General features: G+C 43.0%; 1 protein-coding gene across 5 annotated transcripts in view; it reads left to right on the top strand.

The window, feature by feature from the left end:
* Nucleotides 1-15,174, top strand: part of VPS35L (VPS35 endosomal protein sorting factor like) — a gene marked incomplete at its 5' end in the record, with an annotated part of 75,813 nt that overhangs the window by 22,052 nt on the left and 38,587 nt on the right. For 4 of the 5 annotated variants that reach the window (XM_083474213.1, XM_083474210.1, XM_083474212.1 and 1 more), the window contains 9 exons: nt 2,136-2,232; nt 4,677-4,724; nt 5,054-5,147; nt 5,870-5,947; nt 7,074-7,196; nt 10,405-10,451; nt 12,195-12,306; nt 13,323-13,439; nt 14,142-14,195. In XM_083474213.1, coding sequence (XP_083330339.1) covers nt 2,136-2,232; nt 4,677-4,724; nt 5,054-5,147; nt 5,870-5,947; nt 7,074-7,196; nt 10,405-10,451; nt 12,195-12,306; nt 13,323-13,439; nt 14,142-14,195 — 770 coding nt within the window. Of the gene's footprint in view, nt 1-1,606; nt 1,746-2,135; nt 2,233-4,676; nt 4,725-5,053; nt 5,148-5,869; nt 5,948-7,073; nt 7,197-10,404; nt 10,452-12,194; nt 12,307-13,322; nt 13,440-14,141; nt 14,196-15,174 lie in introns of those variants that run through there. The other variant, XM_083474214.1, reaches the window with a different exon arrangement.

Below are 15,174 nucleotides of genomic sequence, written 5' to 3'. Positions count from 1 at the left end.
TATGTACAAGGCCTGATGTAAGAAAGGCAAAACCTCTCTTATTTCTTTCTCATATTATACACTTGTTTTTGTCCCACAGGGTTTATTTTCTCTCTGGGCTCCGTCTATGTTGTTGAAGTGACATTGCTAACAAGCAGAACGACTGGTTTTCATGGTACAACACAGAGGCCTAGATTGTGCCCAAGTATCCCCTCCTATCCCAGCCACACCCCCCCCAAAAAAAGAAACCCCGTTACAGAGATTTATGTTGGCTGCTGTTGGCAGGGATACCACTGGCAGTAGCTTCTGCCCATGCATTTTGTGGATACGATGGGAACCTTCACAGTAGCCGAGAGAAAACGTCACAGTATCTTATCCCCCGGCAATGTGGCAGATCAAGGATTAGGATTGATCTGCACAGTAACCGATGCTCTAGTTTTACTCTGTTTTCACTTGGTTCCGATTGGCTGCTTTATTATTTAATTTTCTTCCCGCTCCGAGAATTTTTAGGATTGTATAAAAATAGGTAAATATATCTGTAGGATACGAGTAATGTCCGGCACTGAGAACCCCACACTTGAAATTCTTACTATACTGCGAGAGAGCCCTGTCTGGCATATAAAGTCCTAATTCCCAAGTTCAGCAAGGCAAAAATTTAAGCAGACAGCAAATTCTAAATATTGACGGTTACGTAACTGTTCCTTCTGCAGTGTCATATTGGTTTTATCTTGGATTCGTGGGCAGCAAAGTAAGGCTTGGAGCAGTTAAGTCTCTGCAAATTTTTGTACGCTGATGACCTAACATGCTTCAGGCCCGTAATGCCTGTTAGCTTCCAAGGCCCACTTTCCCCCGCCTGCATTTTTAAACAATCTCTGTGGAGAAAATTTGAATAAACATTGTGAATGCGGCAAAGGCAGGAATGGTAGTTGCCCCAGTTATAATGTAATCCCATGCATGCTTGCTCAGAGTTAAATCCCATCTTATTCAGGGGCCTTTATTCCCAGGTAGGTAACTAGGGACATGACATACCGTACTTGTTCTTTGTATATCACTATGTACCTCAGGATTGGGGAACCTTTTGGGGGCCAAGGGCCGCATGCCTTATTGGGGGCCGCATGCCAGGGGTTGGCAGGGTCAGAAGCAGTAGTTGGTGGAGCAGCAAATACAAATGTCACCTATTGTACAATGGGCTAGATCCTAAACACCCACCCACCCACCTCTTGTTTTTAAAGGACTGATAGAGCATGGGAGACCTGGGCTCATTCATCCACAAAGCTCACTGGGCGACTTTAGACCAGTCGCTATCTTTTTTTGCAGAATTATTTTTCATACAGGACAGCAGAGGAGTATTTCCGGCCCAGTATGCAACAGTTTTGAGAAATAATAATGAACGATTCAAACGTCTGAGGAATTATCATCTTGCGTTTATGATGCTTTGTTGGTGTTGTTGGTGGTACACGTAAATAAATGTTATTCTCAGTTAATTAAAAAAGAAGTTGAACCCCTAGTTCAGCTGAAGGGAATTTTGAATCAGCTGATTGGTGCTGGAAGCTGATCACAGGAAGCCCTTTCGAAGTCTGTTTGCAAGAGGAAAATGCTCTGTTTGCAGGAGGTGACTTGGATTCTAATGGCTTCTTTCAAAATGGAGCTTGGTTGGAGATTAAAGCAAGCCGCTTTAAAAGCACACTCCCAGCACCAGTGGGGCTCTCCATCAGTGGAAAAGCCTGGATGTTCCTTTGTAGCCACATCTGCACATGTGACTTCAGGTGTGTGGCAGGTGACCGTGGTTTGTGGGGAGAGGCCTGGTGGGTCAATTTGGGATCTGTACCAGGTCTAACGCAGCTCATCAACCGCAGAGGTTCTCCACTACTGCCCAGCTCTATATGGCAGACAGTTGTCCAGATGACCTGAAATAATTTGATTGGACTGTTGGTTGTTGCATTCATAGCCTTCTTTTGGCCCTTAGAGACAAAAAATAGGCCTTCCCTCGGTTCCAACAGGGCTCTTCTGGTGTGTGATTTTTCTAATCAGTACTTTTGAGTGCCATTCCCCCCGCCCCCGAACTATGCGAATTAAATCACTGCTAATTTTATTCAGAAACGTAATAAGGAAGCAGGTTCTTCGTTTTTAATCTTCTTTTTGTCTTGTTTTATCAGATAATTTTACTCCTGAAAGTGTGGTTGATACTGCCAAAGAAACCTGTTTAAACTGGTTCTTCAAGATTGCTTCCATTCGAGAGCTCATTCCCAGATTGTATCCTTTTCCGAAGGAGACTTTAAGATGATGAAAACGTTATCTGGTTTATGCTTGAATTTCTTAAAAAAATAAATCATAGTGTTGCCTTAGGTTTCTCCACATGGAAAAAAAGAAAAGGAGTATCAAAAGACCCCTTGTAGGTATTGTCCAGGGTGCCAGCAGAGTTCACAGTTGAGGGTTGAAATGGAGACTAGATTTTGCCTATGGCTAAGGCATACTTTTTTTAAAAAAATGTGGTGGTTATCTTTTCAACAAGAAAGCAAGTTTAAAATTTACGTGTCACATATAACTTACATAAGAAATAGCGAGCTCCTTATCCCACGAGAATGATATGATTATTATCAGTGACTTTCTTAAGCCGTTGTGTGCGATATTTACTCTTTATTTTGAAGTAAAATTAAGTCGAAAAGACTGAGCCAACTTAAATTCTACTCAAACTAGATCCAATGAAATTAGCAGAGCTGGGGGAATCATGCCTATTCATTTCAGCAGGTCTACTCTCGAGTAGGAATGGCATTGGGTACGGCCCCGGGAGCTGATTTGAAGTAGTGGTTAGAGAGTTGGGCTAAGCTGGGGAGATCTGGCTTCAAATCCCTCCTCAGCCACAAAGCTCACAGAGTGACCGGCCCGAGGTCACCCTCTCTCAGCCATGGCAGTGGCACATGCCCTCTGCAGACCTCCATACCCAGAATGCATTGGTCTGAGAAGGGTCTTCTTGGGCGCAGAGGAGGCAAGTGTAGGAGGCGATGGTTTCAGTGGGTGGTGGAGAAACCATCAGCACTGCAACTGCTAATGTAGCAGGCAAAAAAAGATGAGGAGGGATGGGTATATTGGGGTGAAGAAAAGGATGGGGGGTGGGCTATGGGAGGAAGGGAAAGAATGGGGTTGGGCAGTGGCAGAGCTGCCACCCATCTCAAGTGGTGCAATTCCCTTTCTGATGCTAGCTCACTGTAAGTGTCCCTGGGGTCCTTTACCTGTCTCCTTAACCCAGCCCCCAGGTAAGCTGAATCAGATGGGTCTCTAGATGCTCTGTCCGCACTACTGGGACTAGATCCGCTCTAAAATATTCCCAAGTCAATAGCTGACTTCGCAGAGCCGTAAGACACTTTATTGTGAGGGAAGGTCTCAGACTGGGGTATGGCGTTAACAGCTTCCAGTCTCTGCCTAGCTGACTCCCCCAAGAGGGGCTGGTGGCACGTTGGGTTAGTGCATCTGGCTGTTAACCAGAAGGTTGGTGGCTCGAGCCCACTCAGGGATGGCTGTGGCATAGCTGTCAACTTACAGATTTGAAAATAAGGGACCAACAGCCTCGAAAGTAAGGGATCAGCAGCCAAAATAAGGGATTTTCCGGGCACAGGTATGTTCAACTTCTGAGCCCCTCCGAGCCAAAGGCAGAAAGCCCAGCCAGCAGCCAAACGAAGCCTCAAGCGGTGGTTCCCACAGCGCAGCAACCCGGCAAAGGGGATGCAGCAAGGAAAACCACCGTCACCTCTCCACTGGGAAACGCTGAGCAAAGGCGAGTCCCCAGGCAACGTGGCCGATTTGATTGACACAAGGCATGCAAGCTCCACCCCCCAGTCGTTCTTAGACTCCTTATTGGGTGAGCAACACAGCCAAGCAACACAGTTGGAGCCTCCCTCCTCCCTGGCTGGCAGGGAGGGAGGGAGAGGAGCTGCTTCCTTTGAAACCCTGGAAATTTAAGGGACAATATCAATAAGGGACAGCAGCGGGACACCGCGCTGGGATAAGGGAGTTTCCCGCCAAATAAGGGACGGTTGACAGCTATGGGCTGTGGGCAGGATTCCTGCACTGCAGGGGGGTTGGATTAAATGGCCCTTGGGGAAACCTTCCAACAGTACAATTCTGTGATTCTGTGACCAGCATATGGCATTGTAGTCCGGCTGAGAGAACCAAGGTAGCAATATCAGTGAGACAGGTATAGGTTATTTAGAATTCCCTTGGCTCATAATACTGCAAAAAAATGTAAGTTTATTAATCAAAGAGAATGAATATAGGTCTGCAGTCAATGAAAGAAACATCAGGTGTTAGTTGTACTGTAGCTCCTAAGACATTATTTCCCTAGATAATAGATAATGTGTCACCTGAACCTGTGGCCAAATTTAACTATGATTGATTGAAACAAGCTAACTTCAAACCATAGTTTTAAGAAGCTGATTTGTTGAAGCAAGCTATAATTAAGACGAATCACTGTTATACTTCAGAGGCAACGCAACACTAAACTGAAGTTCATAAAAAGTGAAAGCAGAATCTTTGTTCTTCTCTGTCCATCACTGTAGAGGAGGAGAGGGGAGTTCACAGCTCTCTGAAGTTTGCCTATGTTATGTTAAACCATGGTTTAGTTTTACACAGGGTCTCTGTGCCTTGGATAATCCCAATGACTTTACTGTTTTGAACTTTTCCCCCTTGACACTTTATTCCAGTTATGTGGAAGCAGCAATACTGAAGTGCAACAAATTTCTTTCCAAAACGTAAGACTAATAATATTTTGTGAATATTTGATAAATGTAGGGGGGGGTATGGAAATTAATTATACTCAGAGATTTTTCTAGCTTCTACCAATGACTTGATTGAACACTGGTGGTGTCTTTTGAATTAAAAGTAGAAAAAAGATTCCTGGGATATGTCGGATGTTGGCCTTGGGCATGTCTGGTGGGATTTCTGACTCCTTCTCCCCCTCCCTGCCCTTTCAACACAGGATGCCCAAGCCATAACACAAGCTGCTGTTCTAAGCTATCTCCATTTCAAAAATGGTTTGCCAATCATAAAAACCCCCTACTTTCTCAAATCTTCTTTACAGAGGAATTTCTGAATGTCTCCCACGGCTGACCTCCATGATCCGAGGAATAGGAGATCCTTTGGTTGCTGTCTATGCTAGGGCGTATCTCTGCAGAGTAAGATTTTCTTCTTTAAAATGCAGTTTTGTTGGTTCCGTGAAACGTTGATTCGACTAGTTGGTGTCATTTGTTTGCTTTAGTTCTTAAAATATTTATAAACCGCCCTCATAAGGTAGCATGCAAAATAACTGAACAATTAAGTATGACACTATGCAAACAATTATAATGTTTAAAGTGCACATTATATCCCTTAAATTGAGCATTAAAATATCATTAAGATACAATAATTAAGAAAAAGCAGGTTGGAAATAAAAAGGTATTGTGAGTCCTTTTGAAAGATGGGACCATTCATTCTTCCTGGGGGAGAATAGTCCATTGATATGAGGTCACCACTGAAAAGGCCCTGTCCATAATACCAATCGACCTAGTATCTCTTATTGACAGACTAGAGAGGACCTTGGAGGGTTGATCTTAGATAATCTGGCAGACTCAGCAGAATGCCTCCAGACCACCAGTTTTGTTGCAGTTTTCTGTAGACTAGGAAATAGCCAACTTCCTATTTCTAGGAAATATTACACTGGCTATATATTACATTCTTCCGCTTTCTTACAGTGCACTCACCTTGCACCATATGATTATACTCATCTAATTTTCCTTGTGTGCCATTTTTAAGTGGATCCCCCCACCCAAATCTTGCAATAGGTATATGAATATACATGATTGTGTTGCAGTGGAAGAGACAAAGACTAGGCTTAATTTATGTGGCTCTTTGAATGTAGGTTGGGATGGAAGTAGCTCCTCATCTGAAAGAGAACCTCAACAAGAACTTTTTTGACTTCCTCCTGACTTTTAAGCAAGTAAGTAAGAGATTCTGTAAACATTGGGAGTGTTTTTCGTGTGTGTTTGCTCACTTAGTCCAGATGTGGACAGGATACGGCTTGCAAGCTGGAACCTTGCTTCCCCCACCCTGCTGTGGGCCAGCTTTAACAGACGGACAGGGCTGCCCTCTTGTCAGTCACATGACGTCACTCACATGACATCATTTTGACATCAGTTGACAACTTGAAAAGGATTCACTGAGCCTCTTCAAGAACCCTGCGTGTGAAGGAACAATTGGGAAATGCACTTTCAGCTCCCAGTAGTTCCCTTGTGGCAGCATTGTTACCTACCCACACCTGTTTTCACATAGGACATCAGGTGTGGGACAGGTGGGTGTAATTTGGTGAAAGCAGCTGGGTAGGGGATTGAGGAGCAAGTAATCTAGTATTGTGTGATCTGGGAGTTCTCATAGCTGTTTGGTTTTCAGATATTCCCCATTCAGAAAGCGTTTCTGCTAATTTCCACTAATTCCCTTCCCCTTAAGCCACCCCAAACACTGGGTTAGAATGGGTTATGGTGCAGGTGGCTGTAGTAGCTAACAACAACAACAACAACAACAACAACAATTTATTTCTACCCTGCCCATCTGGCTGGGTTGCCCCAGCCACTCTGGGCGGCTCCCAACAGAATATTAAAAACCCAATAAAATATCAAACATTAAAAACTTCCCTAAACAGGGCTGCCTTCAGATGTCTTATAAAAGTCAGATAGTTGTTTATTTCCTTGACATCTGATGGGAGGGCATTCCACAGGGTGGGCGCCACTACTGAGAAGGCCCTCTGCCTGGTTCCCTGTAATGTCGCTTCTAGCAGTGAGGGAACTGCCAGAAGACCCTCTGAGCTGGACCTCAGTGTCCGAGTTGAACGCTGGGGGTGGAGATGCTCCTTCAGTGGCAGGGGTGTGTGTGTGTGTGTAAATAAAAATCAGGTGTCCCAACATGCACAAGTGAAAGTAATTTCTGTTAAAACAATCCCATTATTGCATGCAATCCTGGGGTTCTACAATTTTCCTTGAAGTCAGTGTTGAATGTTTTGACTCCTTAATGAATGCACAGTATTATTTCTTCCTATCCCCATCATGGTTTATCTTTTATATTTTTAACAGATTCATGGGGATACAGTTCAGAATCAGTTGGTGGTGCAGTGTGTAGAGATCCCATTATATCTAACCCTTTATTCTCCTGCAATAGATTGGATTCTACAGTGCATCTCTTACCGGGCTGCAGAGGTAAAGATCTCTCTTTGACTGTGGAAAGATTTTAACGTTTAACCAGAACAGAGGCCTAGTACCGCATTTGAACTTTGTATAAATGGAAAACGCTCTGATATCTGAATCTGTTGCTTCTTCCGTGTCAGTCCAAGAAAGTGGAACTAAATCAGTGAAGTTTTCAGGTTACATAGGTGGCACAATTAGCAGGTAGAGTTCTAGTGCTGTGAATAATAGGTATTGATCTGGCTTGTTCTGTTCTTAAAGCTAGCTACCATCTACCACCCATGAATGTGCAGGCAAAGCTTTGTTAATGCTGTTGTTGATTAGAAAGAGCCACTAAATGTAAAATTGAAATGTGGCTTAAGAGGCACATGATTTTGTGGAATTGTTTTTAAAGTGAGAGGTCATTGAAGAATCATTTCAAAGCACCTGGAGGCTGAATGTGATAGTTCCGCACATGAGTGCAAGATAAGTGCCAACTTTGACAACAAAGCTTATAAATGTTAATGGAAAATTTGTAACTTCTGAGTTCTGATGCATTTCTAGAATTTGAGGCTGCTGCTCTGCAAAATAGTGTCTGTTCCCACAAATCAGCGGCCTGACCTGGATGATCTAGTTACTGATAATTTAGCAAAGACAGACCACTGACTGTTGAACAGAAGAATGTTGGAACAATCCTTCCTGTGCCAAATTTGCAAATTTGACAAAGAAAAATGCACACAAACACACATAAATGCAAAAGAAATATAATAATAATACTGTAATAATAATAATAATACCCCAGTCAGCAAACATTAAGGATAAAGTAAACATCAGTTAAGTATATAAATTAATATAAACTCTCTAGTTGTCCAATAGGCATCCACACAAAATTGGCATCCAGCTTAGAGGGTGATATATATTTATAAACTCTCCTTTCCCCTGCTTGCCTACCAGCGTTAAAAGAGGATTTGGACAAAGGTTACATCCACATCATACAGGTAAAAGAACCCAACCCTCTTATACAGTCACGGACAATCCTGGGAACTGTAGTTTATTAAGGGTGCTGGGAATTATAGCTCTGTGAGGTGAAAACCCTTAACAGACTACTGTGCCCAGGATTCTTTTGAGGGAAGCCACAACTGTTAAAAGTGGTAGAATTATACTTTAAATATATGGTATGGATGTGACCTTAATCTCATTGATTTCAGCGGAAAGTAGTGTGCTCAGGATTGGAACATAAGCACCTACAGAAATAAACCAACATTCTTACAACAGCGTACGTATTAGTGGAAGGGCCCTGGCTCAGTGGTCGAGCATCTGCATCCAGAAGGTCCCGGCATCTCCACGTAGGGCTGGGAATGTCCCCAATCCGAAATCCTGTAAAGCTGCTGCCAGTCAGTGCAGGATTTCAGCTCAATAATCTTAACACAGAACCTCTACTAAACCAGTAGTCATAATGCATCATTTGTGTTGATTTATTTATTTTTACAGCTCAGCATGTTCTCTGGCAGAAACCAAGGAAACTTGTTATCCTACTTTTTGATCTTGCCAGTGTTGTTCTTCACACTACTTTCTCACCTTGGTCATGCAAATTACACTTCCTTTTATTTTTAAACTCCTATCAGCATAACGGTTATAACTTTTCTCAAAACAGTCTTCAGCAGGAATTCAATTCCTCGCGAGCTTTTACGCCATGTGCCAACGTTAAAAAACAACAAGCCAGTGGCAATGCAGCCATGTGGAAATACAAAATCTTTCACAAACTTAGACTTTGCCTCTTTGTTTTTTCACCACATCTCCCTCCCGCCTCAAATCAGATGCTTTGCAAAGAAACCTGTTTTCTTCTTCTTCCCACTCCAAAACAATAGGACCATGGCTACTGGGAGACCATCCTTTTGTTAAGCTGATAGCAAGGGGTGATCGATTTGATGTTCCCTGAATGGGAGCGGACAACTGGAAATCTCTGTCCTCTGTCTTTTGGAAGGCAGATGCCCTTTAGCTAATGAGAGGGGTAGGGTAACTATGTGTGCCAGAATGAAATCAGTTTCTGGATGGGTAGTCAGCTGTGATTTAGGGACATGGGAAACTGCCTGACACTGGTGTATGTCAGCAGGGGAAGGTGGCTGCTGTCCATTGATATGGTGGGGCGGGTGGAGGATGGAAGGCAAGGAGACCAACACTAGGTGGAGCCAGAGGCAATAATAGACAAGGATGGAGCAATGATAAAGGTAAAGGGATCCCTGACCATTAGGTCCAGTCGTGGCCGACTCTGGGGTTGCGGCGCTCATCTCGCTTTAGTGGCCGAGGGAGCCGGCGTACAGCTTCCGAGTTATGTGGCCAGCATGACTAAGCCGCTTCTGGCGAACCAGAGCAGCACACGGAAACGCCGTTTACCTTCCCGCTGGAGCGGTACCTATTTATCTACTTTCACTTCGACGTGCTTTCAAACTTCTAGGTTGGCAGGAGCAGGGACCGAGCAACGGGAGCTCACCCCGTCACGGGGATTCAAACCGCCGACCTTCTGATCGGCAAGTCCTAGGCTCTGTGGTTTAACCCACAGCGCCACCCGCGTCTCCCTGGAGCAATGATAGGTGGAGCCAAATAATTGATTTCGTCTCTGTCCTCCTAAAAATCAGGAAAATTCTCTTAAGAGTCATGCTTTGGATTAAAATGTCATAGTTTTGAGAGAGTTCCTTTAGTCTGTTAAGTAGCAAAGGGTCACCAATGCAGACCACAAAATGATGCTATCTGGACCCGGGACCTGTGCAGCTGAACTCTTATAGGTTCTTCCACACAACCAGGGATCCTCATCATGTTGGGCTGCTTATTAGAAGCCTGTGTATGTTCATCTGGTCAGCCAGATTGAATGTAGTTTCCCTCTTCAGAGTTTTTGTTCAATAGTCAAAGGCCTAATGGTGCCCACTAACTTAGATGGCAGTGATCCAGGGTAACACCCGTATAGAGGTAGTGCTATCATCTGATCTGACCTGGAACAAATATGCTTACTTGCTTCATGTTCAAAAACAAAATGGCTGAGAGATTTGGAAGCAGAATCTCCCACAAAGGAAATATTGGCGAACTGCACCTCCTTCACTTTCCCATTGCAGGGTCACAATTGGATATGTCTGTGTCATTTGAAGTTTTGGTAATGAAAGATATGGTTGAGTTGGTTTTTTATGTTCTGATAATGACTGTTTTGGTTGGGTGCTTATTTTTTTCATTCTCATGAACTTATCTTTGGTAGGTTTTGCTGACGGAAATGATGGAAAGGTGTAAGAAGCTAGGCAACAAGTAAGTAGTGTGCTTGCAAGGCTTTTTTGGGGAACTCTGAAGGGTCCTGATCCTTACTTAAATCTACAGGAGTCCTACTGGAAGGGGCTTCATTCTGGAGCCCAGTGGAGAGGGGGGAAGACTTGCTCCTTGTCCCACATTGGGAAATTCCTTTTTCTTTTTCCATTGGTAGCTGGATGTTGCTGTTGAGTCCTGTGGTGGGGTTAGGGAAGTCCTCTATGCGGAGAAAAGTGTGGATGTGTTTATATAAAAACCTGTCATGGTAGATCAAGTTGATGGACTATGTTGAAATGGCAAAAATGACCCGAAGAATCAGAAATCAAGAGGACCAGAATTTTAATAAGGAATGGGGAAAATTTATAATCTATCTTAATAACCATTGTAAACAGCTAAAAATGTTAGTGGGATTGGAATAACACTTGTAGTTTAATAGTGAATTTTGGACATAACGGAGATGCAAAAGATTTGGATTATTATAAAATATTCAGGAGAAAAGGACTGGCAATAGGACCCACAAAGGGGAGGAGGGAAGTCCAGAAGATTCCTTGTTGATACGTTATTGTAAAATTTTAATTTGAAAAACCCAAATAAACAAATTTACACACACACACACACACACACACACACACCAGTCAACAAACTCTCTCTGTGGTCAACCTCCTTCATCTGGGACCTTTTGAAGGATTCGCCTTTTGTGAACATTTGTGAACGTTACAAAGGTGCCTTTGTGTTACTTCATTTGTCAGTCTTTCCCAGCCGTGCCTACTCTGATGGGCAGAAGCTCACAAAACACCTTCCTCAGATCTCCTTTAGTGGGCGCTTATTTATTCATTTGTTACATTCACTTGTCCCTTACTGGGGGGAGGGGGGGTGGATGTCTCAAAACAACAGGCCATTATTATTTTTAAAAAAGCATACAGTACTGAATCTTAAATGCATCAGAAGATAAAAAATATTAACGAAAAGGGCTCATCCTGCTATAGCATAACAAGGACATGTTCCATCCCCACCCAAAAGATGAGCACCAGTTCAGGGCAAAATGCATAGGTGAATAGGAACGTGTTCACCTGGCACCTAACAGTGGTGTCCAGATCTCCAGCAAACAGCTCAGAGCCTTGAACTCGCTTCAGCTCCTTAGCTGGTATCTCATCAGCTTCCATCTCTGTGTCTGGATAGTTGCCCGAGTCAGAGGTCATGACGGCACCCAACTGCTCTGTATACAATGTCTTAAAAACCAAATGAAACCCCTAATACAAGCACTTTTCATTTAAAGAAAAGGAGCGGAAAGGGACAGGAAACTCAGGACCCACTGCCCACCAGCCAGGTTTAACCTTCTCTGAAAAGGAACTAGCAAAGTGTCTGTGGCCACAGTGACATAGATTTTTTAAAAATAAAAAGTAGCCAACTCGGATCATGAAATGGAAGAGGCAAGGCAGTATCTGGAAAGGAGGCAACAGAACAAGACTTCTGCTAAGATCTATTGTGGAAGTGTTTTTATCCCTACTTTCCCCCCAATCTGTGATGATAGATTAAATCTTTATTCCTACTTTCCCCCCAATCTTTACTGCTTTTATGCATGGGAGGGAAATAACAGTCATAGGATGCAGTGAATTCTCCTTGTGCAATTATTGGTTGATTTGTGCAACAGTCCTGCTAGTCTGGGTGTGCCCTAATGTAAAGAATAAAATTAAAGTCCTTTTCGTTTCCTTTTATATCTTGTCTTAATCTGGATGTTTCTTCTAGTGCCTTGCTGTTGAATTCAGTCATGTCCGCCTTCAGAGCCGAATTTATTGCTGCCAGGTCTATGGATTTTATTGGCATGATTAAGGAGTGTGACGAATCTGGCTTCCCCAAGGTAGCGTTCCTCCCCTCCCCTCTTGCTGTGCACCTTCTCCGCTTATGTCAGTGTCATGGTTGCCGGGATAACTTTGCAATAGATAAATATTTTTGTATGACACTTAATTGCTGCCAGACATCATGGAAATGGTGTCGTTTGGCCATGAGGTCCGAGTCTGTGGTCCTCCAGATCATCTAATAATTTCTGAAAGTTGGCCATATTTGTTGTGGTTGATGAGGGGAGCACAGATTTCCTTGCCCCTCATCTAGGCAATAGTGCAAGGAGGTCACATAAGTGCAAAGAGCACTTATTTGGATCATACATCTGTTTAACACCCCTTTTCTTTTGCCAGTGGCTGTCTTTTGTCTTTGGAGCTAACTGATTTGCAGAAGAGATGTAATATTTTAGTCAGTTTGTAGATTCAAACATATCTTGAGCAACTAAAATACTGTTTCTGATTACGGTAATTGTACAGCAGATAATAAAATCTGCAGGTGGCAAATGCCATCTTAGAAGAGGTACCTCCACTTCCTGCTCAAACAGGAGGAATTCCTCTCCTAAAAAATGCTTCATCTAAAACAATGCTTCATCTAAAAAAAGAAGGAACTGGGGGGGGTGCTTTTTGGCTTTGATGCAGAAGAATTGCCTTTGATGCAGAATTAATTTTTTAAAAATCTCATAGGCTAAGTTTTGTCCCATTTATTTCAGTGCGACCAGTCAGCCGTGGCTACGTTCAACTAAGTGGCTGGATCCAACCGTAGGATTTCAGTTTTAGATTCCTGTAACCTCAGGCACTGGGGATGATCTCGTTTCCCTATGGCTTTCTCTTCCGCACCCCAAAATCATTTTATAGCAAGCTGTGCTACGGTTAAATTGAATGGAAATCCCTAATGTGTGGATGTGGGTGGCACCAGTGGTCCTCCAGATGTTGTTGAATTCCAGCTCCCATCATCCCCAGTCCTCAAGGATCACATTGGGTGCATCACCCCTGGACTAACAGATATGGTTGAATGGACACTCTCATATTTTCACAGCACCTTCTCTTTCGTTCTTTGGGGAGAAACTTGGCCTTAGCTGACCCTCCAGAAGGAGATCGACTTCAGATCTTAAATGAAGCCTGGAAGGTTATCACAAAGTTAAAGAGCCCACAGGTGGGTTGTTGGTAGGATATGAGTTGGGCACAGCTGTAGCCATGTACTGTTGTAATAAATATTTTGCAAGCTCTGCACGTTCCATCGTGGGAGTATTACCTGGCCCAGGAGCTCCCAAACTATGGACCACCAGTAGTCTGTGAGCTTTATTCCGGTCGTCTGTGGTGTGTCTGAAGAGTAGTGGGAGCAGGAACTATGAATGGTAGGAGCAGCTTATGAAATATAAGTATTGACTGTTGCTATTGTCGCTTTGCTTGTATTTTGTTACTTATCCTAGATTATATTGTACTCTGTGGAATTCAATTGCAATACAATGTGAGAAATAAGAGAAGGAATAAAAATGCAATTACAAATTGTACAGCAACAAGCACAGTGCATTACAATTGTTACAACAGGCAGGGAAATTGCAAAGTGGACCTCCCAATTTTCAAGCAGTCCCTGAGTAAAAATGTTTGGGGACCACTGAACTAGCCAGATTCTCCTTCCAGTATTTCAATAATTTGTTTCAAGAACAGAGCAATATAAAGACTACATTTCAGTTACATTAAAGTTTTTTTTAAAAAAAGGAATTCAGCAAGCTGATTATTGTATCATTGGGGAGTGATTGTAGTAGTGTGTTTAGGACGGGGTGTGGAGCTTGCTTTAAAAACTCAATATGATATACTGCTTTGAAACCATAATGTCCATTCATTGATTTTTTAGGATTATATCAACTGTGCAGAAATCTGGGTGGAATATACCTGTAGACACTTCACGGTATGTGTAGATTTAAGAATGTAAATGTTTTTGTTTTTAGAGTATTTGTATATCTTTCTTGTATAAGGAGAGTACAGTCGTACCTCGGAAGTTGAATGGAATCTGTTCCGGAAGTCCATTCAACTTCCGAAACGTTCAGAAAGCAAGGCGTGGTTTCCAATTGGCTGCAGGAAGCTCCTGCAGCCAACCAGGAGCTGTGGAACCCACATCAGACGTTTGGGTTCCAAAGAACGTTCACAAACCAGTTTGTGGCGTTCGGGAGCCAAAATGTTCGACTCGCAAGGCATTCGACTTCCGAGGTACGACTGTAGTTTTAACTTTCACTTCCTTAAGACTCCTGTGATTTAACAAGATAAAACTTCTGGCATTAAAAGATGTTGAAGTTTATTTTATGGAAGGTTGGACTAGATGATCCTCAGGGTCCCTTCCAACTCTGCAGTTCTATGATTCTATGATAAAGGGATCTTTTTCTTACTTAGTGCCGCACAGTGGAGCCCTTGTTTGGTCGGAGTCAGAGATTCATGCGCACTCTCTCTAGATCTTTATGATCTAGCCATTTGGCTGTAGCCCAGTTCCTCTTTGTGATGACAGCATGCTGCTGGACACTGAGATAATTCTTAAGTGTGGTGCTAAGTGCTCATTTAGTGTCTCACTTCATATGATGCTGTAATGCTACCTTACGCAGCCCTTCCCTTTTTATACCTGAGTAACAGGAGACATAGACTGCAGGGTTTTGGTAGACCATTGCAGCAGCACACAGAGTCCCCTCAAACAAACTCTTATCTCTGTGTACCTGCGTTTTGTTGGTGCTATGGATTATGATTAAAGCTCAAATTAATTGTAGCTCATTGACCTTAAATAACAACAATTTCTCTGGATTCCAAAAGCATCCCAATACTTGGATTAGCAGTGTAGGAATAAGCCTTCTAGCTGCTTAGCTTGGTAATGTAATTGTCTTTGTTTTGTATGGTATGGTTTT

The sequence above is a fragment of the Podarcis liolepis genome (genome assembly GCF_965112155.1).
Source record: "Podarcis liolepis genome assembly, chromosome: 14".
Taxonomy (NCBI): domain Eukaryota; kingdom Metazoa; phylum Chordata; class Lepidosauria; order Squamata; family Lacertidae; genus Podarcis; species Podarcis liolepis.
This window is presented reverse-complemented; position numbering and strand designations above follow the sequence as displayed.